This window comes from Schistocerca americana, chromosome 4 (assembly GCF_021461395.2).
Source record: "Schistocerca americana isolate TAMUIC-IGC-003095 chromosome 4, iqSchAmer2.1, whole genome shotgun sequence".
Taxonomy (NCBI): Eukaryota; Metazoa; Arthropoda; class Insecta; order Orthoptera; family Acrididae; genus Schistocerca; species Schistocerca americana.
The window spans coordinates 556,335,955-556,350,568 of NC_060122.1; the positions used below are offsets into that span (position 1 = coordinate 556,335,955).

The 14,614-nt window shown below is 39.5% G+C and overlaps 1 protein-coding gene across 1 annotated transcript in view; it reads left to right on the plus strand.

The window, feature by feature from the left end:
* LOC124613611 (atrial natriuretic peptide receptor 1-like) overlaps window positions 1-14,614 on the plus strand; it is a 917,955-nt gene that overhangs the window by 837,880 nt on the left and 65,461 nt on the right. Inside the window, exons 7-8 of the mRNA XM_047142326.1 lie at window positions 9,433-9,531; window positions 12,023-12,114. Coding sequence (XP_046998282.1) covers window positions 9,433-9,531; window positions 12,023-12,114 — 191 coding nt within the window. The remainder of the gene's footprint in view (window positions 1-9,432; window positions 9,532-12,022; window positions 12,115-14,614) is intronic.

A 14,614-nucleotide genomic window follows, 5' to 3' on the forward strand; every position in this document is an offset into this window, starting at 1 on the left:
GAACATGTCAGGGCTACAAGACTGAAAGACAAGCAGCTTGTAGAAACTTAATCTGTGCACTGTATTAACAATAAACAATCATTACACTGCTTAATATTATAATTACTCTAGATAAATGTAAACCAGCAAATTAGACACAAAACAGCTACTCTGGAAAAATCTGTTTCTTCTTCAGTTATATTTAACAACCACCATTTATCCACTATTGGCAATTTTAAATTTAATTATGTTGGTATTTTACAAAGAAAATTGTTACCTACATCTGTAACAACAAAGGCCATTTTACAATACACTATTACTTGTCATGGAACTATACAATGATTGTGACTAGTTACCATGCAGCTAACGGAAATGTTCTATCTTTGAACATAGACAATTAGATAATTTCTAAATGTAGAGGTTTATCAGGTACATTTTAATTTCTTTGGGATTAGTAGCATTCCTAATTTCATACTTTACTTTAGACAGGTGTCTGATGAATACCTTTACACCAGGGTACTCCACTCTGAACACTAGGCAAAGAGGCAAAAACTGCATCAAAATGATTGTCATGTCTTACTTTGTGATAGTGCAAATCAAAGTTCAGGCAGTATACCTCAGTTAGTGTGGTTCCAAGACATAAAATACTTCAGAGGTTGAGGTTTCTTTGTGCTCTTCTTACAACCATGGCAGGTCTCTCCAGGTCAAATTTGTGGGTCTTTGCAAATGAGCCATAAATTACAACTGAAGCAAGTAAACTGTTGTTAAAAAATTTGGTAAGAGTGTGTAGAAGAAGAAAAGTTTACATCCTATACTAATGAACCTATTAAATACAAAAATAGATCTTTAGTTTATTTGCTTAGCATGTGTGGTAAAGTTCTCTTTTTTATCTTAACCTATTCCTCAGATATGTGGTGCTTGCAACCTAAGGACAAGACTGTACTTTGAATTTCTTGTTAACATTAAATAACTGTATTCCACGCATTTATGAGACTGCTCTGTTTATCTACCTGAGTTCTGTTTTGCTTTTTCCACTGAACAATAAGAGCAGTTTTTATGTTTTGTAATTTTTCATTAAAATTATGAAAATGTCAACATGTAAAAAGAGCCACCTAGAAAGTTGCATAATTTTAGTCAAAATTGACAAAACATGAAAATTGTTTTTACTGATTTTATTTCTTAAACTTATGATGCCTCATAAAATGTAAAGGGCACTCAGCTTATGTACTCTGTGCTTTCATTATGGCTCCTTAGTGAACCAGTCTCACTTCGTGTTCTGGTTTTGACTGATCTACATCACTTACTGTATTTGACAAAAAATTTTGTTTGTCAGTTTGTACGGATGTCATTATGCATCCACTTTAACTTCTTTTGTAAGAAGTTATATGTATTTCCTTTTGTTTAGTTGCTCTACTCATTTTCAGCTAGTTGTATATATTATTATTTGCGTTGTTTTTGTATTTTTAATAGGTGCTCTGATGACGGGCTTTGCCCAAAACTAATCAATGCAATAAAGGATTTATTGCCATCTATATCTCCTTCATTTTGCCAGCCTATCACCATTTTTAAAGTCATATTTATGTTGGCTGTGAGTATGGCTGCATACTTCCATCAAGACTGAGTCTAATCTACCAGAGTGATGCATTCATCATTTGTGTTCTGCATTGGGAAGATGCCCTACATATACTGGATAGGACCAGTTACGGTTGTGCACTGCATGGTTAGTAGATACCTGAATGCAGTTTAATGGATTCCACTGTCATGTGATTGGCTATTATCATGTGACAAAATGATGTCCTGCTTATAAATGACATGAAGGGCTGGTACAGCAGTGCAGGGAGATATAAGTTCCTCTGTACACCCCAATGCACTGAGTGGTGTGACAGTGTTGCCAGCTCCTTGTTTTCAAACATGTGTTTTCAAAATGCATCCAATCTGAAGTTGCTAAATAAACTTTTGTCTTGAATTCAGGTGACGATTTGCGTGCTGAGCTACAAGTGAAGCTTTTTTTTCACCCTGTATATGACCATACAACATAAAGTACATCAGACCTTTATATGATTCTTTCATAAGAACAACTAGATGTGCCAATTGGTACAAGAGAAGTACAAGTAATTTAGAGAAGTTTGATCTGATGTGTGTGATCAAGTTGGCCAAAGATTGACATGAGTAGCAAGTGAAGAGTTTGTGCAGCAAATGAATCAAGCCTAGACAGACATTAGTTTATAGTGTCTGAATTCACTTCATTCATTCATTCATTCATTCACTCACACATCACAAATCATACTACATCTACATCTACATTTATACTCCGCAAGCCACCCAACGATGTGTGGCAGAAGGCACTTTACGTGCCACTGTCATTACCTCCCTTTTCTGTTCCAGTCAAGTATGGTTCGCGGGAAGAACGACTGTCTGAAAGCCTCCGTGCACACTTGAAACTCTCTAATTTTACATTCGTGATCTCCTCGGGAGGTATAAGTAGGGGGAAGCAATATATTCGATACCTCATCCAGAAACGCACCCTCTCGAAACCTGGACAGCAAGCTACACCGCGATGCAGAGCACCTCTCTTGCAGTCTGCCACTTGAGTTTGCTAAACATCTCCGTAACACTATCACGGTTACCAAATAACCCTGTGACGAAACACGCCGCTCTTCTTTGGATCTTCTCGATCTCCTCCCTCAACCCGATCTGGTATCGATCCCACACTGATGAGCAATACTCAAGTATAGGTCAAACGAGTGTTTTGTAAGCCACCTCCTTTGTTGATGGACTACATTTACTAAGGACTCTCCCAATGAATCTCAACCTAGTACCCACCTTACCAACAATTAATTTTATATGCTCATTCCACTTCAAATCGTTCCGCACGCATACTCCCAGATATTTTACAGAAGTAACTGCTACCAGTGTTTGTTCCGCTGTCATATAATCATACAATAAAGGATCCTTCTTTCTATGTATTCGCAATACATTACATTTGTCTATGTTAAGGGTCAGTTGCCACTCCCTGCACCAAGTGCCTATCCGCTGCAGATCTTCCTGCATTTCGCTACAGTTTTCTAATGCTGCAACTTCTCTGTATACTACAGCATCACCCGCGAAAAGCTGCATGGAACTTCTGACACTATCTACTAGGTCATTTATATATATTGTGAAAAGGAATGGTCCCATAACACTCCCCTGTGGCACACCAGAGGTTACTTTAACGTCTGTAGATGTCTCTCCATTGATAACAACATGCTGTGTTCTGTTTGTTAAAAACTCTTCAATCCAGCCACACAGCTGGTCTGATTTTCCGTAGGCTCTTACTTTGTTTATCAGGCGACAGTGCAGAACTGTATCGAACGCCTTCCGGAAGTCAAGGAAAATAGCATCTACCTGGGAGCCTGTATCTAATATTTTCTGGATCTCATGAACAAATAAAGCGAGTTTGGTCTCACACAATCGCTGTTTCCAGAATCCATGTTGATTCCTACAGAGAAGATTCTGGGTTTCCAAAAACAACATGATACTCGAGCAAAAAACATGTTCTAAAATTCTACAACACATCGACGTCAGAGATATAGGTCTATAGTTTTGCCCATCTGCTCGACGACCATTCTTGAAGACTGGGACTACCTGTGCTCTTTTCCAATCATTTGGAACCTTCCGTTCCTCTAGAGACTTGCGGTACACAGCTGTTAGAAGGGGGGCAAGTTCTTTCGCGTACTCTGTGTAGAATCGAATTGGTATCCCGTCAGGTCCAGTGGACTTCCCTCTGTTGAGTGATTGCAGTTGCTTTTCTATTCCTTGGACATTTATTTCGATGTCAGCCATTTTTTCGTTTGTGCGAGGATTTAGAGAAGGAACTGCAGTGCGGTCTTCCTCTGTGAAACAGCTTTGGAAAAAGGTGTTAAGTATTTCAGCTTTACGCGTGTCATCCTCTGTTTCAATGCCATCATCATCCCGGAGTGTCTGGATATGCTGTTTCAATCCACTTACTGATTTAACGTAAGACCAGAACTTCCTAGGATTTTCTGTCAAGTCGGTACATAGAATTTTACTTTGGAATTCACTGAACGCTTCACGCATAGCCCCCCTTACGCTAACTTTGACATTGTTTAGCTTCTGCTTGTCTGCAAGGTTTTGGCTGCATTTAAACTTGGAGTGAAGCTCTCTTTGCTTTTGCAGTAGTTTCCTAACTTTGTTGTTGAACCACGGTGGGTTTTTCCCATCCCTCACAGTTTCACTCGGCACGTACCTGTCTAAAACGCATTTTACGATTGCCTTGAACTTTTTCCATAAACACTCAACATTGTCAGTGTCGGAACAGAAATTTTCATTTTGATCTGTTAGGTAGTCTGAAATTTGCCTTCTATTACTCTTGCAAAATAGATAAACCTTCCTCCCTTTTTTTATGTTCCTAATAACTTCCATATTCAGGGATGCTGCAACGGCCTTGTGGTCACTGGTTCCCTGTTCTGCACTTACAGAGTCAAAAAGTTTGGGTCTGTTTGTTATCAGTAGGTCCAAGATGTTATCTCCATGAGTTGGTTCTCTGTTTAATTGCTCGAGGTAATTTTCGGATAGTGCACTCAGTATAATGTCACCCGATGCTCTGTCCCTACCACCCGTCCTAAACATCTGAGTGTCCCAGTCTATATCTGGTAAATTGAAATCTCCACCTAAGACTATAACATGCTGAGAAAATTTATGTGAAATGTATTCCAAATTTTCTCTCAGTTGTTCTGCCACTAATGCTGCTGAGTCGGGAGGTCAGTAGAAGGAGCCAACTATTAACCTAGCTCGGTTGTTGAGTGTAACCTCCACCCATAATAATTCACAGGAACTATCCACTTCTACTTCACTACAGGATAAACCACTACTAACAGCGACAAACACGTCACCACCGGTTGCATGCAATCTATCCTTTCTAAACACTGTCTGTACGTTTGTAAAAATTTTGGCAGAATTTATCTCTGGCTTCAGCCAGCTTTCAGTACCTATAACAATTTCAGCTTCGGTGCTTTCTATCAGTGCTTGAAGTTCCAGTACTTTACCAATGCAGCTTCGACAGTTTAAAATTACAATACCGATTGCTGCTTGGTCCCCGCATGTCCTGACTTAGCCCTGCACCCTTTGAGGCTGTTGCCCTTTCTGTACTTGCTCGAGACCATCTAACCTAAAAAACCGCACAGTCCACGCCACACAACCCCTGCTACCCGTGTAGCCGCTTGCTGCATGTAGTGGACTCCTGACCTATCCAGCGGAACCCGAAACCCCACCACCCTATGGCGCAAGTTGAGGAATCTCCAGCCAACACGGTCGCAGAACCATCTCAGCCTCTGATTCAGACCCTCCACTCGGCTCTGTACCAAACGTCTGCAGTCAGTCCTGTTGACGATGCTGCATATGGTGAGCTCTGCTTTCATCCTGCTAGCGAGACTGGCAGTCTTCACCAAATCAGATAGCCGCCGGAAGCCAGAGAGGATTTCCTCCGGTCCATAGTGACACACATCATTGGTGCCGACATGAGCGACCACCTGCAGATGGGTGCACCCTGTACCCTTCATGGCATCTGGAAGGACCCTTTCCACATCTGGAATTACTCCGCCCGGTATGCACACGGAGTGCACATTGGTTTTCTTCCCCTCTCTTGCTACCATATCCCTAAGGGGCCCCATTATGTGCCTGACATTGGAACTCCCAACTACCAGTAAGCCCACCCTCTGCAACCCCCCAGATCTTGCAGACTGAGAGGCAACCTCTAGAACAGGACAAGCAGCCATGTCCGGCCGAAGATCAGTATCAGCCTGAGACAGAGCCTGAAACCGGTTCGTCAGACAAACTGGAGAGGCCTTCCATTCAGCCCTCCGGAATGTCTTTCGCCCCCTCCCACACCTCGAGACGACCTCCCACTCTACCACAGGTGAGGGATCAGCCTCAATGTGGGCAGTATCCCGGGCAGCCACAGTCGATCAGGGGATTCATGGGACGAGCTAGCCGTCCCCGACAAACCCCCATCCGGACCCCCACAGTGATGCCCATTGGCAACAGCCTGAAGCTGGGAGTGAAGGGATGCCAACTCAGCCTGCATCCGACCACAGCAGTTGCAGTCTCTATCCATGCTAAAAACTGTTGTGCAAAGAATGTCTGAACTAATCTACAGAGAGCACAAACAATTCGACACAAAATTTAAACAGTTATTAAAATACAAGATTGCCTAGTAAATGCAGTAATGCTGCTACTTGCGCACTGCTGACACACTGCTCCGTGGCGGAAGGAGACTACGCAATTTTACACTATTCAGGTACTAAAATGTGGTACTACAACTCTCTAATACTATAATAAGCCCAAAATTTATGAATTAAACAATGAAATTACCAAAAACACGCAAAGAAATTAAGAATTAAACTATGTAACAAATAAGTGAGCTAGGAGTATACGACTTTCTGCTGGCAGCTGCTTATCCAATGGCAGCAGGGAGCGCACTGGCTGTGACCAACTGACACTGGCCGTTCAAAACAAAAACAGAAGACAGACGACTATGCAAATTTACACTATTCAGGTACTAAAACGCAATGCTACAACTCTCAAATACTACAATACGCCCGAAATTTATGAATTAGACAATGTAAGTACCAAACACACGCAAAGAAATTAAGAATTAAACTATGTAACAAATAAGTGAGCTAGGAGTATACGACTTTCTGCTGGCAGCTGCTTATCCTACGGCGGCAGGGAGCACATTGGCTGTGACCAACCAACAACCAGTCAATCATTCATTCATACTTTGCATTCATAAATCCCATCATGAAGGACTGAATTTCAAAGATGAGGAGTGAATCAAGCCATACTGTAACAGCAGGCCACTTCTGTAAAGTATATTAAAAATCAGTTGCAAATAGTGTTAATCCAACATTTCTGTAATCATCAATGTAACTGATGAATGTCTTCCCAAATATTTTCAGGTAAGTGTATGTCAGTACAATTACAGTGACTCTAACTTTGTGCATAATGGGAACCCAAAATGTTGAATAGTGAGTAGAATACTTAGCAGTTGCGCTCAGTGATAACATTTCTACTGTGTTACTAAGATTACAGTGAGGAATTCATCGACAAAAGAATCCTTACAATGAAACATTAATTTCTTTCTACTCTTCTGAAGTAAAACAGCAACCACAGCAGTCTATGTATCCCCCTTCTCCTAACATGCCAAAAAATTACAAGAATTACAAAAAGAATGTGGCTATATTCATTTAGAATGAGAATGGTGTTGTTTTTTGTTGACTTCAACCGAACATGGACAGTAATCAATGAAACTGTATATTTTGAGACATTGATGAGGTTGTGTGGATCCATTTCAAAAAAAAGGAAGTGTATTGTTTTATTACATGGCACCTTACTATATGTTGGTCATCATCTCAACAAATTCTTTCACTATAAAAGAAAGGTAACTGATGACTTCCCCAACCACAAAGATTTTACATAAATAATTTTCCAGGGTTGAGAAAGTGGCTGCATTGACAAAATGTCATCGCACATATGGAATTGCACGGTGTTGTGATGATGATGCAATACAGACAAGTAGAAATGTTTTGCAGAAGGGACAAGAAATTTGTCACACCATTATGGCACATGTCTCAGTTGCAATGGTGATTACGTTGAAAAATAATTGAAACATGTACATACTGTACCTTTCTGATATTCCCACTTGTTTTGATTTCCATTGATATTTGTGTGTGAAGTAAAGATAGTTGTCATATTATCTTTCTCATTATATAACATACTATCAGAATTATATTCTCTCCCTGTATATCTTTAACAGCTACGCAAATTTGTTTTTGGGTAAGTTTCACCTTAAGCAAAAAATTGGTTTTTCCTCTTTTGTACCCAGACATGTTTTGCTGAAGTTATAGTATCGTCATTGGGCTTTCTGTTTTCTTTCTATTACATAACACGAAAAAATTGCTTTTCATTATCTGTAGGCCTACATATAGAATTTCAGTTTTTCAGTAAAGTATTGGCATTTTATATATTATAAAATATATATTGCATACTACATGAACTACATGAATTTTTCACAAAAAACTGGACTACTGATATCTTATAAAAAAATCAAATATATGGAAAGACAGCAAATCCCCTTTAACCACAAAACATGGTAAAATTGCACAACTCTGCCATTTTAAATACCTCAGAAAATCTATACAGTCCTCAGGATTAAACTGAATCGCCAGTGAACAAAAAATCACCAAGCTCCACAAGATGCACGAGCTAACATGGATGCATTACAACAAGAATTGTATTTCAGCTGATGCAAAATTAAGGCATTATAGAACAGCAATTCTTCCAGAAGCAATCTACACACCTGAAACAATGGTGATTGATGGTCATTCAAAAATTAGAGTAATTGAAAAGCAGGAAAGAAAAATTCTCATGAAGATTGATGGGGCAATCAACAAAAATGGCATTTGTATGAAGAGACCACAAAATGAGCTCTATATAAAGACCAACACAGTAACAGACAAAATCAGAAAACGCTGAGCCAAATTGTATACACATACCTACAGGATGGAAGACTCCAGAACAGCAAGGAAACTTTTTAATATTATAACAATGCAGCAGATCAACATAAAAAATCTCAAAGACTGCACTGAGTGCCTGAATAAAGTCACAAGTGTGAAGTTTGAAGAAAGAACATCACACCAGCCTGGTAAAAAATGGACAGAAGAACAGAAGAAGGAGAATCTGTTAGGATGAAGAGTCTTTGGGTAGCAAAGAAGAAAAAAATCCGGAGGTGAAATTATGAATTCAATCATCATAATAACAATCATAATAATAATAATAATAATAATAATAATAATAATGTATATTGCTTAGACATATATAAAAAATTGTTTTGTTTTCAAACTTGTGAATCCTTTACTTAAAAACTTAGATTCTATATGTACAACTACTAAAAAGCAATTTTCCTGTTATTTAATAGAGAAAAAAACATTGATGATGCTGTAGCTGCAACTAAATATATCTGGGTCAATACTAAGAAAAAATTTTGTTTTGTCCAGCTGGAACCTACCCAGGAATAAATTTATTTATAAGCAAACATGGCTACAAGTGTGAGCTTCAATCTCAAGATGAGTTATACCAAAATTGTCACTTGTCATCTTGACAGACAATTTATTTATTGTACAAGTTTAAAAACGTATACAACTGCTGCCAGGTGACATAATATCACTGTTTATAACAGTCATATTTCTGTTTTACTTTAGTTGTATTGTGATCTCAAATTTATCTGACTGAGTGTTATTGCGATATAATGTTTGACCAAGCTACAGGTGACACACATTATACTGTTGGGCAGTAGTGGTTCTAAAATAACTACCTAAACTTTCTGTCCATCTGACAGCATCAGTGTACCAAATCAACATTTTTCAATATTAATCAAACAGGGACTTTTACTGACAGGTCCATGTGTTGCTGGTGTTGTGGGTCACAAGATGCCTCGCTACTGCCTCTTTGGTGACACTGTCAACACTGCTTCACGTATGGAGTCCCATGGCCTTCGTAAGTAACATAGATTAAAGTATACTATTCAGATTATTGATGTACATTAAGGCTGCTTATAAACTGAAAGATTCTTCATGAACACCAACACAAAAATCATCTAATTTTTGGTTCTATTATCTTACATTCTCTGTTACAAGTTTTCCATATTCAAACATTTATATTTGTTTAGGTTTTTATACACAAAGGAATAACTCAAAAATGAATGACACTCGTCTGCACCTCCATCGCAATGATACAAAGTCAGAGACCAATAAAACTTTATCACTTGCCTAATGTCAGTATTTTCTTCAACCATAGCACGTCACATTAACAACTTCTGCAGGCTACATCATTGAATCAAATGAACTTTGTATTTATACACGTGGATGACATTCTGGATCATTTCAATTTGTGTTCAGAATTCACCAGAACTGCCAACTGGATGAACAGCATGAGCATATTTCCTAGTAAAATAATAACATGACAGTTATGTAAAGAGGCTGGGAAAGAAATTGTGTGAAAGGAGCCATTTCATGGAATGAGATATGAAATTATATCAAAGTATGTCACAAAGATGAGCACTTAAGCCTTCCAAAAGATGTCCTTTGGAGGAATTTACAGCTGACAAACAATAACACAAAATACAAATGTATCATATTCCACAGCCAGTGTAAATCATATTAAAACAATTAGGTCACACAAAAACAAATAAACTTATCAAGCAGAACATTATGACCACCAACCTACTATCGGTATAAACCCATCCAGGCAATAGTAGTGTCACCTGATTAGGAATGACTGCTAGTCAGACACATACACACACTGGGCATGTAGTATCAGTATCCATGTATAGAATGGGGAAGGCACACAATCTATTTGAGTTTGTCCGAGGGCAGACTGTGATGTCCTGGAGGCTTGGCACGACTATTTTGGAAACTGCGCTACTTGTTGGCTGTTCAAGGAGTGTTGTGATGAGCATTTTCAATATGTGGTGAAACCAAGGTGAAACTACATCCACACATCATGGTGTTGGGTGGACAGTCCTCATTACAAATGTCAGACATCATAGGCAGGGCAGACTGTCAGTAAAACAGGAAAAGAAGTGAACTGTGGCAGAACTAACATCAGATTTTAACACTGTGCAGAGTGCAAGTGCGTCTGAAAACACAGTGCACAAAACATTCCTAACAATGGGCCTCTGCAGCCGACAGCCCATGCATCTGCCAAATTAACACTGCATTATTAGTAACTATGAGTGAAGGCAGAGCACTGCATGGTCTGGTGAGTCCTGACACCTTCTTCATCATGCCAATGGGAGGACATAAGTCCATCGTCTTACAGGGAAACAGCTCCTGGACGCCTGTACTGCAGTAGGTGACAAACTGGTGGTGGCTCCTTTATGCTCAGGGGAACATTCACATGGGCATCCATGGATCCAGTGGAGCTCATGCAAGGCACCATGATGACCAAGGAGTATTGTACAGTGGTTGCAGACTACATACATCTCTTCATGACAATCATGTTTTCCAACGGCAGAAGAATTTTTCAACTAGACAGTGCACCATGTCACAAGGCCAGGAATGTGATACAGTGGTTCAAGGAACAGTGGCGAGCTACAACGATTGACGTGCGGGTCCCCCATCTTGCCAGACATGAACCCAATTGAAAATATCTGGGATGTGATTAAATGTGGAGTCATAGCTCATCCCTCCCCCCCCCCCCCCCCCCCCCACCATATACAGGAATTTGGCAACTTGTTTGTGCATATGTAGTTTCAATCCCCTCCAGCAACCTACCAAGACCTTATTACCATATTGCCTCCATATCATGATGTGTTACTGCCGCTATCCACGCCAAAGGTAGATATAGCAGCTATTGGGTAGGTGGTCATAATGTTCTGGCTGATCAGTGTATGTCATAGAGCCAGTTTCAATCATTTCAAAACCCTACTGGGTGTACTGACACACCTCATAAAATACTTAAAATACTAGAATACTAAAATAAGCAATGTTTCAGTCATGCTTCAGCTGTCTTCTTCAGGATATAGAATGATTTAGCTGGAAAATGGGAGTGAGGGTTTTGGTGGAAAGGGGTGCTTCAATACATTGCACTTCTAACAGTGTCATCAAATCACTGGCATAAATTAATAACTACATAAGGGTTTTAATCAGAAGCACACACAACGTTTTCTGCTCTTCCGTGGTCATTCATTGTGCTCTACTCAGTGTACACCCATGCTACTGTTCTGTAATTTTTATCACTTGCTTTCTACACTTTACTTTAAATTATTTTAAGAATGATACAATTTTGGTATTACCTTCATAACATGTTGCAGACTGAAGTATTATTTTTTATATTTTCAATGATACTTGCCAAACTGATTTAAATAAAGAGATGTGTTGCATCTCTGAGTGATGAATTAATGAAAATCTTGATTTATGTGTTTGTTCAGTTTGATATTCACACCAGCTCAAATTGTCCTAATAAATTTAATTGTTGCTTGTTTCAGCTCTAAAGATCCATGTAAGCCCTAGCACTAAGGCAATTCTCGAGACTTTTGATACATTTGAATTGGAGCTAAGAGGTGAAATTGAGATAAAGGTATGCATGGCTTTCTGTTCAAAAGTCATCAGAATTTGTTAATTATATCAAATAGTTGTTTTACATGGTCCAGTCAAATTAGTGTGATCACCACTTATGATTGGCACCAATGTGCAATAACCACTCACAGACAGCAGGTGGCAGAGCTAGCAGTGGAGGGTATATAAAGCATTTCAAGGGGGGAGGGGGGGGGGGGGCATAAAAAACAGTGCAGTCATTGTCATCATCCAAAAGGACATGATCATTCACTTTCAGGTCATGGGTGGGAGCATTTCTGAAATGGCTAAGTTTCTATTCTGTTCACTTGTTGCTGTGTTTAAAGTATGTTTTGCATGGCAAAATGGTGCTATACAAAACTGGCACCAAGGCAATTGTGGTGCACTGTGGACCATAGGCGACAGGAGTGGATGATGGCTGCAGTGATGAATATGGTCAAACAGATGTGCAACTATTTAGCAACTGACTGCCTAGATGAACCAACAGGCTACCAACAGTTTCTCCTCAATGACCATCCAGTAAGTATCACTACGTACAGGCCTCCACAGCAGGTGCCTGGTTCATATATCCATCCACTGAGTGGCAACAAGTGGCCTTTGCAGATGAATCACGTTTTTTGCTCCCTTGGACAGATGGCCATTGGATTGTTGGAAGGGTCCAGGCTGGAGGAGGAAGCATTATGATCTGGAGAATGTTGTCATGGAATTTCCTGGTTGACCTTATCAATCTGGAAAGCACAATGTATCAACACAAGTATACATCTATTCATGTGGACCATGCCAACCCCTACAAGCAGTTTGTTTTTCCTTGATATGATGGCATCTACCAGCAGGACAATGCAAAATGTATGTGCACGGTATGAAGAGTTCTGGGGTGAGTTTACAACACTCCCTTGGCCACCAAACTCCCTGGATTTAAACCCAGTTAAGATTCTATGGGACTACCTCGTTCAGACTGTTCATGGCATGAATCCTCAACTGAGAATTCTAGCACATCTGGCTGCAGCACTGGGATCAGCTTGGTTCCACATCTCTATCAGTACCTTTGAGAACTCCACTCACTCTCTTAATGTGTGTCTCTCAGTGATCCACACTGCAAAATGTGGCTATTCAGGCTTTTGACAGGTGGTCATATTAATATGATTCGACAGCATATTTCTGAGGCTTTTCTTTTCTGAGTCATTAGTCTTCTGACTGGTTTGATATGGTCCACCATGAATTCCTCTCCTGCGCCAAACTCCTCATCTCAGAATAGTACTTGCAATCTATGTCCTCAATTATTTGCTGGATGTATTCCAATCTCTGTCTTCCTCTACAAATGTCCTACCGTCTTGTCCCTTCTCCTTGTCAGTGTTTTCCACATATTCTTTTCTTCTCTGATTCTGCACAGAATGTCCTCATTCCTTACCATACAAGTCCACCTAATTTTCAACATTCATCTGTAGTACCACATCTCAAATGCTTTGATTCTCTTCTGCTCCAGTTTTGAGCACAATCCATGTTTCACTACCACACAATGCTGTGCTCCAAACTTCCTCAAATAAGGTCTATGTTTGATAATAGAAGACTTCTCTTGGCCAGAAATTCCCTTTTTGCCAGTGCTAGTCTGCTTTTGATGTCCTCCTTGTTCCATCTTTCATTGGTTATTTTGCTGCCTAGGTAATAGAATTCCTAAAAATTAATCTGCTTCATGACCATCAATCCTGATATTAAGTTTCTCACTGTTCCCATTAACTCCAACTTCTCATTATTTCCGTCTTTCTTCAATTTACTCTCAATCCACATTCTGTACTCGTTAGACTGTTCATTCTATTCAGCAAATCCTGTAATTATTCTTCACCTCCATCAGAATAGCAATGTTATCATAAAATTCAATAATTGATATCCTTTCACCTGGGTACTGTAATCAAATAAATGTTCAGTTTTCGGTACGTATGCTTACAATGCGAAGCGAAGCAGATCTGTAACTGAACTGTCAGATTATCTGTCTGCCATGTAGTGGACACTAAGATTAGCCCCCACAAACTCCAAAGAGTATTCTAACGTGCAACGTCTAGTATGGTGATCAGGCAGCCTCATGAAGACTACTTTGGAATTATTGTATTGAACGAGCAGCTATGGTCTAAAAACCTGGTGTTAACAGTTTTATGAGCCCTTCCAGTAAATCTTAGGGAAGAAAATAAAGCTATTTCTTGCATTTCATTGTCCTACGAGGACAATAATAGTTTTACATGGTTAACAAATATATAAAATACCACAAACAGAACTATTGCTGGTAGCAGCACAGCTTCATGTCACACTGTGGTACTCTGTCTGGATACCAGTATTAACATTGTTTTTATGTATTAGTGAGAAGCCTGAAAATGATGCATACCAGACTATCACACCTGATCCTTTAATTCTAATTTACTCAATATATCGCTATGTAATCCTGATGTTCTTGAAGATACTGACTGTTATAACTTTAATCACTAATAAATTGCGTGGATATACAAAAGTAGAAA